This window comes from Astyanax mexicanus, chromosome 25 (genome assembly GCF_023375975.1).
Source record: "Astyanax mexicanus isolate ESR-SI-001 chromosome 25, AstMex3_surface, whole genome shotgun sequence".
NCBI classification, from domain to species: Eukaryota; Metazoa; Chordata; class Actinopteri; order Characiformes; family Acestrorhamphidae; genus Astyanax; species Astyanax mexicanus.
The window spans coordinates 16,679,284-16,697,248 of NC_064432.1; the positions used below are offsets into that span (position 1 = coordinate 16,679,284).

A 17,965-nucleotide genomic window follows, 5' to 3' on the forward strand; every position below is an offset into this window, starting at 1 on the left:
CACTGTACGCTGCCTCAGGTACATGTAACACCATGCTTTCATGCTGTTTTTTTTTTTTTTTTTTTCCATTTGCATGCTAGTCTGTTCACCCACGCCTGGCCTAAGCGGTGACATTGCTTTAGCTGCCGAGAACAAACCATACCTACTCTGTAGCAGACTTCTAATGCCTTATCCACTTAAAGCGTCAATGCACTTTATGATTTAGAGCACATATAGTGTGGGATCTGTTAATGGTAGAATAATTTCTACAAGGCTAAATGGTCATGCTGGCAGTAAGCAAAACACTTATATAATTGTGCGAAAGTCAGAGATCGCCTTTTGTGTATTACACCTTCGGTTAAAACTGCCATTTAGAGCAAGGTATCTATACTATACTTGCATAAGACAGGTGAACATATGAGAGAAAATAAGAGCAAAAAAGTCTGGAGTTTGTTTATTTTGCTTATTATATTTTGCTTATTATTTTGACTTGGGGTATGGATTTACTTGAGTTGTCCCTGCCTGCCTGTTTTTTTTTTTGTTTTTTTTTTCCCTGAACATCCCAACTATTCAGAATCAGCTGTGGCTAATTCCTGGACACTTTGCACTTCACACAGCATATATAAAACAAACAAAAAAAAAATCTCACATCTCAGTGCTAACGGTGGAGTGTTTATGTGTATCTAGTAATTCCTAGTAATTTCTAGTCTATGTGTAGTAATTTCCCAGTGTTTAACCCTTTGCGTGATATTTTGTTCTGTGGAGCACCTGCCTGACTTAATGACGCTGAGTATTAGAACAGCCCAATTTATCATTTCTGCATATGAGACCAGCCTCTTAGCAATCATGACAGTAGACATCCAAAACTGCCATTGTGGGAACATGACAACGACCTATCTCATGCTTTTTAATTACTCCTTATATATATATATATATATATATATATATTAACTGATTTATCACACTCTGGTAGTACAGACTGAAGTACTGACATTCTTCTGAAGGAGCTATCTTCTTGACAGAGGCTGCCCTCAACCACCATCCTTCCTTCCTCTCCAGAACAAGTCTATTGGAGGTTAAATTTACTCAATTCCAGCCATGTGTGGAGCTGTTCAGGAGCCTCATATTGAAAATAGCATCTAGATAAACAATCAAATCAAACAACTACCACTACCAATGCTCTCTGAACAATGAACTGATATTCCCATAGTCCAGACCTTAACATCAATGAAGCAAGAATGATCAAAATGCTCCAAACTTACCAACTGAACTCTAGAGATTAGCTTTCACTAGTATGCTGAATATAATATTATAAAAGCTGTAATAAAGGTAAAATGTACACAGAATTTTAAAACAGCTGACATTACATTCAGTTAATTTTGTGTCAAATAACTAATGATATCATTTTATTGACATAATGATATGAGTTGAGGCCTCTGACCTTTGCACAGTACTGTACTGTAAAGCCATTGACATTTTTTGTAACATATTAGGTAGATATAATTTCACTTGATCTTGAAGGATCGGTTTCCTGGAAAGTAATAAATCCAAAGCTACTGTCAGTGAAATATATTCATTAAGAATGCTGTTTAGTCGTAGACTAGGCTTAATTTCTACACTGCCTTCATACTGCACACATGCTAAGAACTAAAGGCAAAGCAACGTGGCGTATAATGTTTTTAAAGGCCGTTGAATGTATAGGTTGTGGTAGCAGTGAAGAATTTACCACAGATATGTTATTATAGTGTACGCAATATATTTTTTCATTAAAGCAAAAACCTTTACCTGTCCTCTGTGAAGTAATTTATAAAAAATGTGTATCTTACCTGATTCGTCTTTGCCTTTTTGCACTTTTGTGAGTCTTTCCCATCAGCCAGACACATTCTTACACCCTGAAACACTACTTACCTTCAACCTACATAGAGTGAAAAAAGAAAAAAAGAAACCCAAGCTGTGACTGATGTTGATTATAATTCATCAGGAAGACAAACAATGTCCCGCAAGTAGCATCAAATTAAAACTGGAATTGCAGCGCATTTGTCAAGGGGTCCAATTTTCAGCGATGGATCTTTGCACAGGTGGCTGGCAGCTTGACGACAATCCACAATTTCTCCTTGAAAAACAGATGGTAATCCACAGCCAAGTAAGTCGTGAAGTCCATTAAAGCAAGAACGTGACTGAACGGGGACGACTGAACTAGCCAAGTTAAGTGATTGTAGAAAAGTGTATAAAGTGTATAAAATGTTAGTAAAATCAGGGGCTTCAGAAGGGGAGAGGAAGGTGGACGAGAGATATGGGCCAAGGGATCAGTATAGAAGCTTACATTGGGGAAAAGTTATTGTTCATATGTGTAAGTGTTGAGGTATTAGGTTGGAGGATGAGGGAAATCGGTTAGTACTTTAGTAAGTAAGGGAGAGTCAGACACAAAAATGGTTGTTAGTACAGTTACAACAAAGGTTTGGTTCAAACAGTTGTATTAGTAACAGATTTTAAGGTTTTAGTAAATTTAGTAAAATTAGAGAGAAACACGATTGGAGAATAGTCAATTGGAGAAATCATTCTGGAGTTGAGTTTAGAAATCTGGTCAGATTGCTCAGAAATCTCATATTATTTGGTGAGAAGGGTTTTTATCCATTTAGGTTAATAAGTAACAAAACAATCCATCCAAAAATGCTAGTAAGGTGAAGAACAAGCCATGCAAGTCCAATGGAGGAATGATGAAGGATGGATGGATGGATGGATGAAGCCATTTGAGCAGACAAAAAACAACAAGGGCCTCGGACCAAACGGAAGCCAATCAAAACCACTCAGTAGCAATGAGAGAGAGGGCTGTCCAACCAAAACAGCAGAACGCACCACTCCACCAAAAACGAATGGGGAACAAAAAGATTCCACAAACATTTAGTATATTATGGGGGTTAACCTCAAGGCGGGATGATCAAACAACCAACCAAACAAAAAAAAAAAAGCCAATTTATAAGTATATATACAAATATATATATATCAAAATCAACAACACACTCGTGCAAGCCGAAACTCATCCTCGGCTTGGGGAAGAAAAAACAAAAACAAACAAACAAACAAACAAAAAAAAAACACGGACACCCTCCCAAGATGGAGAAGATGGGTGAAATGCAAGCTGGTGAAGAAGTTCATGCAACACAGAACGTAAGGATGACTTTGGAAAAGAACACAAAAAAAGGGGAAAAAAGACCCTTGAGAGTCTGAATGATTTATGACAGGGTCAAAGTTCATCAGAAACTCACCACGAAAAAAAAATATATATATATATATTATAAATTTAACAGAAAGGAAAATATGTCAAGGGTTAAAGAACAGGAAAAATAGAAGAGGTCGAGAGAAAAAGACCCTCACTCTTACAGTGAATAGGGTACTGCTGCTGGGTATTGCTCAAGAGTGGAGGTTAATAATTATTTAAGTATGAGCGGGTGAATTATGTGGTGAAAGATTATCAGAGAGGTTATCTGAAGTAATAAAGGAAAAAAAGAAAACTTGCACTGCTATATTTAATGCACAAATAACTAAATATAACTAAAACTGCTGCCCTGCTGGGTCATTAAAGCATAGTAATTACATACTACTGCATAGTTAACAAAGCTCCTTAAATTTAAAGCCCCTGGGAACACATTATTATCTATCTATCTATCTATCTATCTATCTATCTATCTATATATATATATATATATATATATATATATATATATATATATATATATATATATTTGTTCACATTTTCATGCCAATGAACTTAGCTTTGACACAAATAAGTTGTGTCTATGGCTGTTCATTTTTTAACTTTTTCTTTTTTTTTTTTAGCTTAGATTAGGTTGCTAAGCAACAGCTCATCAGGTTCTGGTTGCTCAGAGTTGAAGACAGAGCAAAGCCATGTCAGTCTTGTGATTGGTCAGGGTTTTGCTGATGTCAGCATGACCCACATATTCCACATTCACATTTTTTACACTTATGTGAAAATATGAATAATATTAATAACAAAAATACTTTGCACAATTATTGAAGAGAAAGAGAGGAGCCAAATTAAATCAATTACAAAGAAAACTCACATTTAGGTTCACAGAGGCTTTAAAATTAACTACCAATATGGCATCTACAGAAGAACGAAAAAAAAAATAATAATAATAATAATATATATATAGACATTAATTATATGACCTGCATCCTCTAATTATTCCCTTCTCTACTCAAGCGTCAACCATAAAAGAAAAGTCCTTTCCCTCTCACTTCATTTTTCCTTTTTTCTTTTCCTTTACAGCAAGGTAGGGAGGACAGTGTCTCTATTAGTATTTCTTTTTTAAACAGGATGACTTTGGAAAAGAACACAAAAAAAAGGGGAAAAAAGACCCTTGAGAGTCTGAATGATTTATGACAGGGTCAAAGTTCATCAGAAACTCACCACGAAAAAAAAAAATATATATATATATTATAAATTTAACAGAAAGGAAAAGATGTCAAGGGTTAAAGAACAGGAAAAATAGAAGAGGTCGAGAGAAAAAGACCCTCACTCTTATAGTGAATAGGGTACTGCTGCTGGGTATTGCTCAAGAGTGGAGGTTAATAATTAATTAAGTATGAGCGGGTGAATTATGTGGTGAAAGATTATCAGAGAGGTTATCTGAAGTAATAAAGGAAAAAAAAGAAAACTTGCACTGCTATATTTAATGCACAAATAACTAAATATAACTAAAACTGCTGCCCTGCTGGGTCATTAAAGCATAGTAATTACATACTACTGCATAGTTAACAAAGCTCCTTAAATTTAAAGCCCCTGGGAACACATTATTATCTATCTATCTATCTATCTATCTATCTATCTATCTATCTATCTATCTATCTATCTATATATATCTATTTATATCTATATACAGTATATATATATATATATATATATATATATATATATATATATATATATATAAATATATATATATTTGTTCACATTTTCATGCCAATGAACTTAGCTTTGAAACAAAAAAGTTGTGTCTATGGCTGTTCATTTTTTAACTTTTTCTTTTTTTTTTTTTAGCTTAGATTAGGTTGCTAAGCAACAGCTCATCAGGTTCTGGTTGCTCAGAGTTGAAGACAGAGCAAAGCCATGTCAGTCTTGTGATTGGTCAGGGTTTTGCTGATGTCAGCATGACCCACATATTCCACATTCACATTTTTTACACTTATGTGAAAATATGAATAATATTAATAACAAAAATACTTTGCACAATTATTGAAGAGAAAGAGAGGAGCCAAATTAAATCAATTACAAAGAAAACTCACATTTAGGTTCACAGAGGCTTTAAAATTAACTACCAGTATGGCATCTACAGAAGAACGAAAAAAAATAATAATAATAATAACATATATATAGACATTAATTATATGACCTGTATCCTCTAATTATTCCCTTCTCTACTCAAGCGTCAACCATAAAAGAAAAGTCCTTTCCCTCTCACTTCATTTTTCCTTTTTTCTTTTCCTTTACAGCAAGGTAGGGAGGACAGTGTCTCTATTAGTATTTCTTTTTTAAACAACAGAAAATAAATAAATAAATAAATAAAAACAATAAAAAACTTGTTCTGACAGGGAAAAGGGGGAACTTCTCGGGAGACTATTCAAACAATTCATATATGTATGTATATATATATATATATATGGCTGGAGAGATATATACGTATACATATATAGCTGAGTAATGTAGTCAGTTTTAGTCAAAAAAAGAACAGAATGTCAGGTTGACTCGGTCATGCAGGGTGAAAGAGAGGCCAGATAAAGGGTTCTGAGTTGTTAGTGTTAGTATTAATGAACACAGTCAATCGGACACAGTCCTTACATTCCCGCAGATAATTTCCCTACATGCCTTCATGCAGCTCCAGGGCAGGGTAGCAGAGCCCATGTTTTGATGAGTCTGATATCAGGCAGTAAGATATTAATATTTAATAGGATGTGATGCCTCTTACATCTGGAACTGCTTTCTTTAAACTGTAACTAATTCTGCTGTTAAACTAAATTAATTCATTAGATAGAAATCCATGGCTTTAATCATGTAACTGAAAATCAAGACTAAAGATACTGTAAGTGTGAGGCAATCAGACTCAGGAAATTAATAAATATAGCAATTTATTTATTTGCTTATTTTATTTACTTCTTTATTTTTTAATTTTACGAATAGGAAACTTTTAGGGCTTGTTTACATTAGTCCCTAAATGGAAATTTACGTTTCTAAGTCGACCCACATGTATTGTTGTGGGTCAAGTTGACTTATTTTAACATTTTAAAACAGTTAAACAGTTTGTAAATATTGTATAGCCTTATTTATTAAAAAAATAATAATAATAATTGAACCTTATTTATTTTATCTAATATATATATATATATATATAAACCTCAACAAAGTCTTTAAAATAAAATAAAAAAAAGACACAAAGTGAATTCTTCATAAAATTTATATTTGCATTAATTAAAACAAAAATGCTGTCCATTGTGTTATTATTGTGGTTATTGTGGTGCACCTTTAATAATAAATTAGAAAGAAATGTTGCAGAAATAACTAATTAGTCAACTATAGACATACAAATATAGATGCTATATATATTTATTTTGGAAGCTTTTAAGTGATGCATTCTTACTGCCTGGCACTGGAGTCACCATAGCAGAGGGCACTTGACAGTCAGGTAAATTTGCTGTTTTTATCATTTAAATCTATCTTATTTTTTTTATTAAGAAGAAAACAAAAAGGGAAAATAAAGAAAACTAAAGGGGGGAATCTAAATCATAGCTATTGCATTCGTTTGTAATTCATTTCCCATCTAATTTGGTTTTGATCTAAATTTAGACCTCACAAGTTTAGGGAATAGATGAACTGAATGAATTAGAAGTAGAAAGTAGAAACCAAAAATATTTAAAACAAAGTGATATAAAAGTAATAAGATGTAAATATAATCTTTTTCTTGCTACCTTGAGACCGATGGGAGTTTGTGTAGTCAGTAAAAGCAAACAGAATAGAAAGAGGAAACGGAAATCCAGGGCAAACCAAAGTATAAGACAATTAGAATGATATCTACCATATAATGCAGTTTGTTTACCATAGCGTGTCCAATGCCTGAGTGCTTTAGGAGAAAATAGGGAAAGGGGGAAGAAAAAATAAAATAACAGTGACAAACCGTGAACTCAATAAAGGTCAGTTAATCTTTCCGTCTCTTTAGTGGAGACGGATTTTCTTTCTTTTCTTTTTTTTTTCTGAGAGCAGATTGTTTTGGTAGGAGGTGTTTGGTAGCATCAAAATTGAAATAATAAAGATATATACAGTATATTTCATATTTCAAGTTTATAATAGTATAATATCATCCAAATAAGGAAAGGAAAGAGTTATTTTGATATTTAGTCTCTTCATTGAAGGGTTTGTCAATTGAAAATAATAATAAAAGATGACAGTTCTGTAAAGAGGTTAGTACGTAAGTACATAAGTAAGTTAAGTAGAGAAAAATAAAAATAACAGATGGTCCAACATTCCATGGATGAGACAATGTTAGTCATTTCAAACAAACACAAAAAGGTAAGGAAAAGAACAACACAAAAGTACAAATCAAACTGCAAGAACTTGAAGCTGTTTGGTTAGTAAGAAGACACAAGAGTTAGCATAAAACAATTTCCAGAGAAGAGAAAGAGAGAAACAGAGAGAGAGAAAGAGAGAGAAAGAGAGAGGAGGATTAGGGGAAGATAAGGGGGCAGGGCTCGTTTTGAGTGACAAGGACTGGAGGAAAAGCATTAGTAATCATTGTGATTGGCTAGCCCTGCATGTGGACGTGGCCTGCGCTGAACAGGGGCAGGCACAAGTGACGAAGAAGATGAAGGAGAAGAAGAAGAGGAAGAAGAAGAGAAGCTTTGCAGAATTTTTTGGTCGGACCAAATTGGCTTGACATGCTACTGGTTTCACTGGGAGTGCAGTGGGAGATCTTGTGTGAGGAGCCATTTTTGAAGACTATGAAGAAGTGAAAAACAAATAATAATCAGCAGCGTTCAGAGTGCAAAGACATTTCATACTGAAAATTTGAAAATTATACAACATAAGCAGCAAAAAAAATAAATAAAAATAAATTAAAAATAAAAAATCAAACAGAAGGGCGATAAAGAGACAGTAGAGATGTCATGCGGGTTACAAGCCTTCTTGGACCTGGAAAAGAACGTAATGGCAGTTAGTGTTGTGTCATGAAAGTCATTTCCAAAACACCAGAGATCCATGCCTTTAAATAGTCTTGCTATTTTGCCCAAATATTATGATTTTATGATGATCAAAAAAAAAAAAAGGCAAATAAATATAGTACATACATGTCCTCTTGAGCGTAGCACTTCACCAGTAATAATAATAATAAAAAATAATAATAATAATAATAATAATAATAATAATAATAATAATAATAATAATAATAATAAAATAAACCCCTACAAATAATAATATATATTTTACTATTTTTCTGTCCTTGATCATTGTAATATAATAAAGGCTACTGTATGTTCAGACTGCAGGCAATCTATCAGTCCTATTTATGACCAGAGAGGATTTGCTTGTGTGTACATTACAAACCTCTGCATGGTTTCCCTGTATGACCATTTTTATTATTTTAGCCATGCTGTGCAAGTAAAGCAAATGATTTGAGCTGCCAGTGTATACAGAATGTAATCATATTTCATATCAACTCCAATTTGCAAGATTTCACATGCTTTTTGCTGCCCAGCCAATCAAAAATCAATCTGGATACAATGTATATATGCCAATAAAAATCAATTTGAACATAACCAGACTCGCTATAAACACACTACTCCTTTTGCCCTGATTAAAACACCACATTTTTAGATTATACATGTGCACTATAGCCTAATCAATGCTTTCAAACCTCAAACCTTTCTAGCACTTTCTAGCAAATAGTTATACACTAAAGGTGCTGGTAGATATTTCTCACTAACTAGCTCTAAGCAAACGTGGCAGATGACAGTGAAATTACAGCTAGGCATGACACTAACATCACATTTCACACTAAAAAATTGGCATAATGTTTATGATTCTCAAACAGGGTGATGACTGAGTAAACAGGTAGGATACTTGCTCAAAATTATGCCAATATCGAAAGAGCTTTGTGAATGTCAAGGGATGCAATTTGGCTTAAACAATGCTCCCATCATTCTGTAGTGTGGCCAAGCCATAAGATATACTGATAGTACATGTTTAAGTTTTTTTGTACAGCAAAAGTTTAGGTTTTGTTGCACAAATGTTGTTCTAATAATGTTTGGTAACTCTGTAATTAACAGTCACATTAATGCTGAGATCAGATAAATTTAAGCTTCTCAAAATCAGTATAGGACTACAAATTTAATACCAGCCAGTACCAACTCTTATTTAACCCTCAAGAAAAGTTTGAGACTAACTGAATCACCTCTTGTCTGCCATCAGTCTACTTGTCCCATTTTGTCTGGAAGCTTCAGCTGTAATTGGCGGGTAAATGCTGGAGGGACAGTGGCAGCTCTAGCTTTCTCTGCCACATTCCCATCTTCAGAGCCCTGCTGTATTTTCCTTACTGTCTGGCTCCTGTGCCAGCTTAAGGGCAAACATTAAAGACACGACGAGAGAATATGAAAAGCCATTAACAAGTCGTTTTACACAGAAGCCATATTCGGGGCTGATGTATTCCTTTGTCGACAGTGGCGGGGCCATAGAGGACAAGAGAACAAATTAGGCGTCTATTGAGGAACAGCTGACGGAGCCACGGGCTGGGGAGTGACATTTTCATGATCTGACCCTTACACACACACACACACACACTTACACACATGCTATGTGATAATACACTGTTACTTACATATTCTAAGTTTATTATATATATATATATATGTATATATATATTTATATATATATACATATATATATATATATATATATATATATATATATATATATGATTATACTAGACATGCACTGTGTCCATATATCTCCCCAGACATAAATGATTAAGCTCAAAAAATTACTTTATTGACAACAGTCCATACTAGTTATTTAAAAAAAAAAGTTTGTCTTTCAAATAAACTTTATTATATAGCTTTCTTTACCTCTCTGGCCACCAAAAAGGATGTTTATATTTTTCTATAGTCTTTCCTTATCATCAGTCGCATGCTTTTGCCAGGTTTAAAAACTGATGTGAAACAATAAAACTCTCAATAAAAAAGTTAGATGCAAATTGGTATTTTTTCAGAACTGGATTGCTCACTATGTGTGAACTGTTGAAATACATCTTGCTTAGTGATTACAAATGTTTAGCAAGTCTACAATAAATATACACCATATTATACCTGGAGTTATTGAAGACTATATATCTAGTAGTGTGAAAAGGTCTGTGACTGGAGGTTCAAGCATATTTAGCCAGAGTCAAAGAAAGACAAAGAGTGAGACATATTCTTTAACGTAATATGTTTGTGTATTATCACTGCAAATCAGCACTCAAACAATTTGTATCACTCATTTTTAATAATATCTGTTTTAAAATAAAAAAATAAAAAAATGAATGAATAGCATAGCATCTGAGCTATTGTGTGTTTTAATGACATTTATTATTATTATTTTTTATTATTATTATTTTTTTTGTAGTGAGCAGACAGACTTATTAAGGGTTCCTCCTGGTGAGAGATGTATGTGAGCCTGTGCTGATGATCCAGATTACAACACAAGTTATGTAGTGCACAATTAATACTGAGTGGAAGAGTCTGAAAAACTATACTGACAAATCCTTTCAACAATCCTAGTGACAACTTTCAAAAAAAACTCAAGAGATCTATTAATATTATCAATTATTCATACCCATGCTTAAACTCACTCACACACAAACACACATATACACTTAAACTAGTCTAGTGTTTGACAATAGATTAAGTCTAGTCTGGAAGTAGAATTTAGAAATGTCAGGATATAATCTGCTAGACTGAACAAGCTTGGTGCATTAGCTCATTAAAACCAATGATACCTTCACTGATCTTTATACTCAAGAGTCGTTTCACTCACAAGCAAACAGCCTGTTTGTAAAGGATTAATGAAACCGAGTAAGTGCATTAGGAGGGATAACGATCATACTGAAGCAGAATAGAAAGATAACCAACCATTTGACTGCAAGGAATGGAACTGCATAGGATCAAATCAAAGAGCGTTCATAGCTGCAGTCTCTCCTACAAACCAATAGATAGATGGGGACTAATCTATAAACTCTATAGAATTGTTGTTCTACAATGCTTTGTATATGTAATAAACTATACAGTTAGAATGACCCATAAGAGGTAGTACAAAATTTCATTAATGGAGCACACAGTAGCAGTTTTACTGTAAAATAACAGTATATAGTGATAGTATATAGTGATACACTGGCTGTAATAAGAAGAATAACATTTTAAACATGGGATGCTGCTACTGCACTGTGTAACTTTGGTGGAGCCGCACAAGACCTCTCAAGGGAACTGTATATTGTACGTTTGTTGATCAAAATTTTATACAGATGCAGCTATGGACGAAACCCTCTGACCATACTGTGCAAAGCAAGCAATAGCAAGCATTTGTATATTTTTGTAATAAACACATTATTACAACCATCAATCATTGTCATGGTTGTTGTTATCAGAAACCTTTGACTCTGAACTGCACTGGATGTATTGTTTAATACACATGTCAGTCTAAAGGATGCACAGAAACATGTGGACAGAGAATTTTACAATATTCAAAACGAGTGTCCTAATTTCCTTACATAGAGAGGTACACGTGCGGGATGAATGCTGAGTAATCTAATTATAGTTGTGTTAAATTCTGTAAAATTACTCAACAACCAAAGTCCACATAATGATAACTTCCCTCAGCTTGTCAACAAGTGCACGAACAGATACAGCTGTGAATTTGGGGTGATTTGTATTGGCAGCAGTGGCGTAAAAGTGAAAGTGAAGTGAGTTCACAACTGTAAGGGGAGCCCAGGAGCAAAAAAAAAAAAAAAAATGTTACTCATACAATTCTGGGGAAAAAATAAGATGAGTTTCTTTGATTGTACCAAATAAAAAAAAAACCTCTGGAATATAATCAAGAGGAAGATGGATGATCACAAGCCATCAAACCAAACTGAACTGCTTAGATTTTTGCACCAGGAGTAAAGGCATAAAGTTATCCAAAAGCAATGTGTAAGACTGGTGGAGGAGAACATGCCAAGATGCATGAAAACTGATTAAAAAACAGGGTTTTTCCACCACATATTGATTTCTGAAGTCTTACAACTTTATGAATATTAACTTGTATTCTTTGCATTATTTGAGGTCTGAAAGACCTTTTCTTTTTTATTTCAGCCATTTTTCATTTTCTGCAAATAAATGCTCTAAATGACAATATTTCTATTTGGAATTTGTTCATTTTACTCAAACATATACCTATAAATAGCAAAATCAGAGAAACTGATTCAGAAACTGAAGTGGTCTCTTGATTTTTTTTTCCAGAGATGTATATATCTGAGAATGTTGGATAGATTATCACACTTCTGGCTGTTTATTTCAAGTATTTAAAGTGTTTCATAACAAAATATTCCTCTGAAAAGGTAACTATTAAAAAATTAAGTTCTTAACTTGAATTTAAATCGATATTTATATTTAAATAAAGTAATTTAGTAATCTAGTAGTAACAGTATATTATTCTACTTATTATAAGATGCACCCTCATAGTAAAAAGCAACTGTGTTTTTATACAAACCAAAACACAATACTCACCAAATGTCTATTCGTTATTATAATTCAGTAGCTGTGCTTTCCTATTATGGTACAAATGGAATTTAGTGAGTTCTTTAGAACCACCCGATCTTTCACTAGTGTTTGTTAAGGCAGGCTGCATAGCTGATTAGGTATTTGGGTATTAATTAGGTAATTAGTAATTAAAAGCTGTGTTCCAGTACTGTAGTTACTGATTAACCATATCGTCACTAAATAAATACCAGCTGAATGAGCCTTATGATACATTTCCCAGCAACATTTTCAAACATGTTTGTTTACACCAGCAAATAGCATTGGTGGGATTCTATTACAGAACCGCAGTCAAACTGAATCATCATATATGGCTTCACATATAACTAGAAGCTTTATTTTATATGAGATATATATTTAATATACTCACTGAACACTTTAGGCATCGGAAATATTAGATGGCACAAATGAAAATGTTGTGCACCTGAAAATGCAGATGGGTCACACACTCTCTCTCACTCTCACACACACTCACACCTCTCCTGCATACAACACATCCACTTGTGACATTTCAAAGACGATGAAAAACATCTGTTTTCTTGATCTCTCTCTCTCTCCCTCTCTCTTCCTCTCCTCTTCGGCGGATGTGCATTGACTGCCGCACACTTGTTTTCTATAATGACTCTCTTCATCCCTCCTTCAGAATGCAGAAATTAGAGCCCCCGAGCCGCAGCCTTCGACAGCGGCCATCTGGAGGCTCACACAGTGCACATGCAGGGAAATGGACGGCACAAAATGGTCGACAAAATGGTCTTAGAGACCACCAACGCGCACCAATTCATTTAGCCTCTCAGGGGTCATAGCTTAGCTTCAATAATGGCCGCAGTTTTAGTGCTAATGTATGGAATTATGGCTCCATTAGTTGCCGCTGTTAAAATCTCAACACTAATGCATGGGGTGAAAGCTAGTGAAGATGATGTGTTATACATGCTTAAAATAAAGATTAGTACAGGTGGACGTTCTAATCTTAACATTTTATAATGTCTATATAATTAAGCAAAACTGCAAAATGATTATGTAATCCATCATAATTATGATTTAATGAAAAAATAAACAATAAATAGTACAGTAATCGATTTGAGATCTAAAATCAAAATATGAATGTGTTTTTCCAAATATCTAATACGAATAATATCAAATATCTAACCCAAGCCCTATTTCTAACCTCAATCCAGATCCTAATCCTACTATCACCCTGGCCCTAGTGCTAAACCTTAACCTCAATCCAGAATCTTACCCTAACGTCAACACAATGTCTAGTCTTCCCATCATCCCAATCCTGCCATCATCATTGTGGCGCTGTTTTCATCTTAACCTCAGTCCAAAATGTAACCTTAACCTAAATCCAATCCCTTAACCTGGCTTCTTGATCTCAACCTAATCCAAGTGTCATTTACAGACTGTTTTCATCAAAATTTAAAATAAAAGAGAATTTCGAGATGGTGTGTATTTGGACATGTTAGATAAACAGTTATATATCAGGTGAAAATATATAGATATTTACATGGACCCAAATCCAAATGAAGTGAAAAACAACTTAATAAATTACGGTCCCTTGCAGGTCTACTGAATGTTCAGATGATGCTGCATCATTGATATGTTGTTGATTAGTTACTGAGAGCCTGATTATTGCTTATTTTAAAATTTAGAAAGACCACTACAAATAAAAAGTACATCTGACGTAGACTGGAGAACAAATTTACAAAAAAAAAAAAAAAAAAAAAAAAAAAAAAATATATATATATATATATATATATATATATATATATATATATATATATATATATATATATATATATATATATATAAAATAAAAAATAGTAAATGAGGCCCATGGGGCTAAAACAATCAGTACTCAGGTGACAAACCACAGTGTCTGTAAAGTGAACAGGATCCTCACCATGACAGATGACTAGAACAAGTCCACTGGTGGTATTAGACAAATGCATCACATTATAAAATGCATCTTTTTTTTTACACTTTAAGAAGCAACTATGTGCAAAGCCCATTCTGGCTATCTCAACCGGTCTGTGTTCACATTCGTGCTTCAGATATGTTTTAGACCTACACCTGTATGCCTGAATGGGAGGAAAGCAAAAGGGCAGAGAGCAGAAGTCAAGAAATGAAATGGAAAAGAAAAGTAAGAAAAGAACATTGGGGGAAAGCTGGAGGAAAGTGGAAAGGAAAAGTGGTGGAGCGTGAGAGCAAAAGAGAGAGAGAGAGAGAGAGAGAGAGAGAGAGAGCAGAGGAAAGAAGAAATAACACTCCTCTATCTGAGAATCAGTCCAGACTGAAACAACAGCAAACCGTTGCTAGGTGACAAATTGCGAGGAACGGCACAAGAGTGGTGAACAGAAAATGATTGGACAACTGCTCAGAATTCTAGAGGCTTCTTTCCTGTTCTACGCCAGAGATGACCAAGAGACGACAAGAAAGGAACAGAGCTACAGAGTAATAAAGAGAGGGGTAGAAAGACAGATAAGATAAAAGAACAAGGGGCTGAGAAAGAAGGAGTAAGGGAAAGAAAAAGGTCGAGTAAAAGAAAAGACGTAGCGAAAAGAGCGAAAGAGAGATAGGGGAAGACTAGAGAAAGTGTGAGGCTGAGGAGAAAATCAGGGTAATTGTAGTTATTAACCAGGTGATGATAGAAATGGGGGAAATGACGGGGGGTAAGAACATGCATTAGGGGGCTCTGACTGGAGCAGATTGGATTTTAAATAGAAAGGAGGAGGAAGGATGGAAGGAAGGAAGGAAGGAAGGAAGGGAGTCTGGTAAAGAGAGGAACTCGCCCTGTTCCTGATGGTAAAGCTGAAGGTGGTGATTTAGGAGCATTATATATTCGATTGAATTGTTCTACTATACTCTATAGTGTTCAAGGTCATAAATGTGCTTGATGTTCCTAAAATTTGTGTAAAACCTTGATTAATCAGGGTTCCTTCTGAAATCAAGGGGATTAATAAGACATTTGCTCACCTTTTCTTGACTATGTGTGGCCGGAATGGGTACCTCAACTGTGAACAGGAACGTTTTATCCAGGTGTTCAGATGGTGCTGGATTCTTATTAGTTACCTGAATTCTGAAAGATTCAACAGGGAGAAAAGCCTCCCTACCCTAATGGAATAACCTTCCAGAAAATGTTTGGGACTCAAACTTAGTCTTAATCTTTCAGACTAGAATGAAGACATACTTGTTTAGTTTAACCCTTAGAACCCAATTGATGCAAACTGTGTTAATACCGTGCATTGTTTATACAGCTTAATCACTCAGAAATATGATTCATACATTGGGACGAACAGGGAACCTGTTTCCACTGTTTCTAAAAAATAGCACTGACCTCACGCTGAACCGAAGTGTTTTTTGAGAAATCTATTGTGAAATACACCTACAAAATAGGCATACCTTTATATTTCCATGCTTTATTATTTAATTATAACACCATTTATTGTTATAAAACACCATAATCCATGTTTACTTTTACTCTGGGGTCTGCAGTAAATCTCATGATGTCATTATGTCAAAAAATAAATAATAATGATAAAAAAATGCATTTTTAAACCAATAATATTTACTTCTAGTGCTACTAAAATATTTATATGAGGTATAAAACCAAATAGCATTAGAATAAACCCAGTAGTGTGCAGACTGGCCCAAATTATTCAAAGCCTGCTATGACTGTTAAGGTCTTAACAATCTGAAAAATAAATCCGCCTGGTGCTGCTCATGTGGTCTGTCACAGTAATAAGCCATTTAATAAACTATAATCAAAAATCTAATACTTTCAACTAATATACACTCTAGTCTAAATATTACTGAAAATATAACTCTTGTGTGAATTGATCTGTAGTCTGTATGTTCAAAAAAACAAACAAAAAAAACCTTTTTGAGCAGCTCAATCTCTTCTAGTATAAGGAAAAAAATAATAGCATGTGGCTGACTTCAGACATAACTGTTTTATAACAAGTAAAACGGGAACTGAAAAAAAAAGGAAAAATGGAAAAAACACCAAAAAAGGTGGGGTTTCAAAGGGTTCATTTTGGGTAAATTATGTTTCCTTTTAGATAAAGGCTGGAGATCCATGGGGTTCAAAGACAATAAGGAATTGTGGTAAATTGAGATGCTGAAGCTGTTGTCCTATCACTTGTTTGTGATCAATAAGGGCTGTGTGAAATTAAGGACCCATGTGAAAATAAGAGGGTCAGTTTGGAAAGCCCAGTATAAACACATGTACCAACCCACTCAGAGCTGACTTTCTGGGCTGGGTAGTTTCAGTAAGAAACCTATCTGAGAGCATCTGTAAAAGATCTTTTCTGAGACTTGGTGAAGCAGATCAGAACTTTTACTGGCTCAGCCCGCAAGCTGCACTTTCCCTCCAAATGCACTGAATGTTGAGTCTCTAAGAAACGGATGAACTTTTGGATAAACAGTTCAGGACAAAGATCAGCACACTTTAATTACTCCTTCCTTACTGACATTATGATAAATGCCACCCTCGTGGCATTTGTTTCAGATGAGAGGATTATGTAATGACACAGAAAGACAGCACACACAAATACACACACACACACACACACACACACACACACACACCTTTGTTTTTATACCTCATCAGGACTGAGGGTTTATTAGATGTTCCATAATATCTTAAGGGTTTTATGCCTTTAGCTTCCCTAGTTGTGTAAATAGTAAACCATATAATAGGCTAAGAAAAGGCTAAGAATAAATTAAATGTTTAACATTATGTTGTTTACAGTATGAGGCATAATCTATTTTTTGTGCTAATGTGAAATTAGACAAACCATTAAAACAATATCCATTATTTTACAATAAAAAAATAAATAATTAGAATCCCTTTACAGTTAAAAACGGACACATTACACCTTAATGACCTAATACATTTAAAAACACCAGTTAAAACCATAACCATACACTTCCAATCAATTATGAATATACAATATCTGTAACAAATTGAACAAACATGACAAGTCATCTTATTAAATATTCTACAGTTTAAATGCCTAAGCTGGGATAAAAATAAAACTGAACATGTTTCTTCCATTATAAAATCTAAGCTTTAAGCTGTTATAAGCTTTTAATGTCCAAAGGGCATCCAATCCCAGGTTTCAGTGTGACAGCCAATGGAGAGCAACATTACAAT

The 17,965-nt window shown here is 34.2% G+C and overlaps 1 protein-coding gene across 15 annotated transcripts in view; it reads right to left on the reverse strand.

The window, feature by feature from the left end:
• LOC103040758 (neurexin-2) overlaps positions 1-17,965 on the reverse strand; it is an 848,474-nt gene that overhangs the window by 440,685 nt on the left and 389,824 nt on the right. For 9 of the 15 annotated variants that reach the window (XM_022681896.2, XM_022681890.2, XM_022681895.2 and 6 more), the window contains one exon: positions 7,071-7,115. The exons of 2 other annotated variants lie outside the window; for them this stretch is intronic. In XM_022681896.2, the coding sequence (XP_022537617.1) occupies positions 7,071-7,115 (45 nt within the window). The remainder of the gene's footprint in view (positions 1-7,070; positions 7,116-17,965) is intronic. 4 more of the 15 variants (XM_049472605.1, XM_049472604.1, XM_049472602.1 and 1 more) reach the window with 1 other exon arrangement.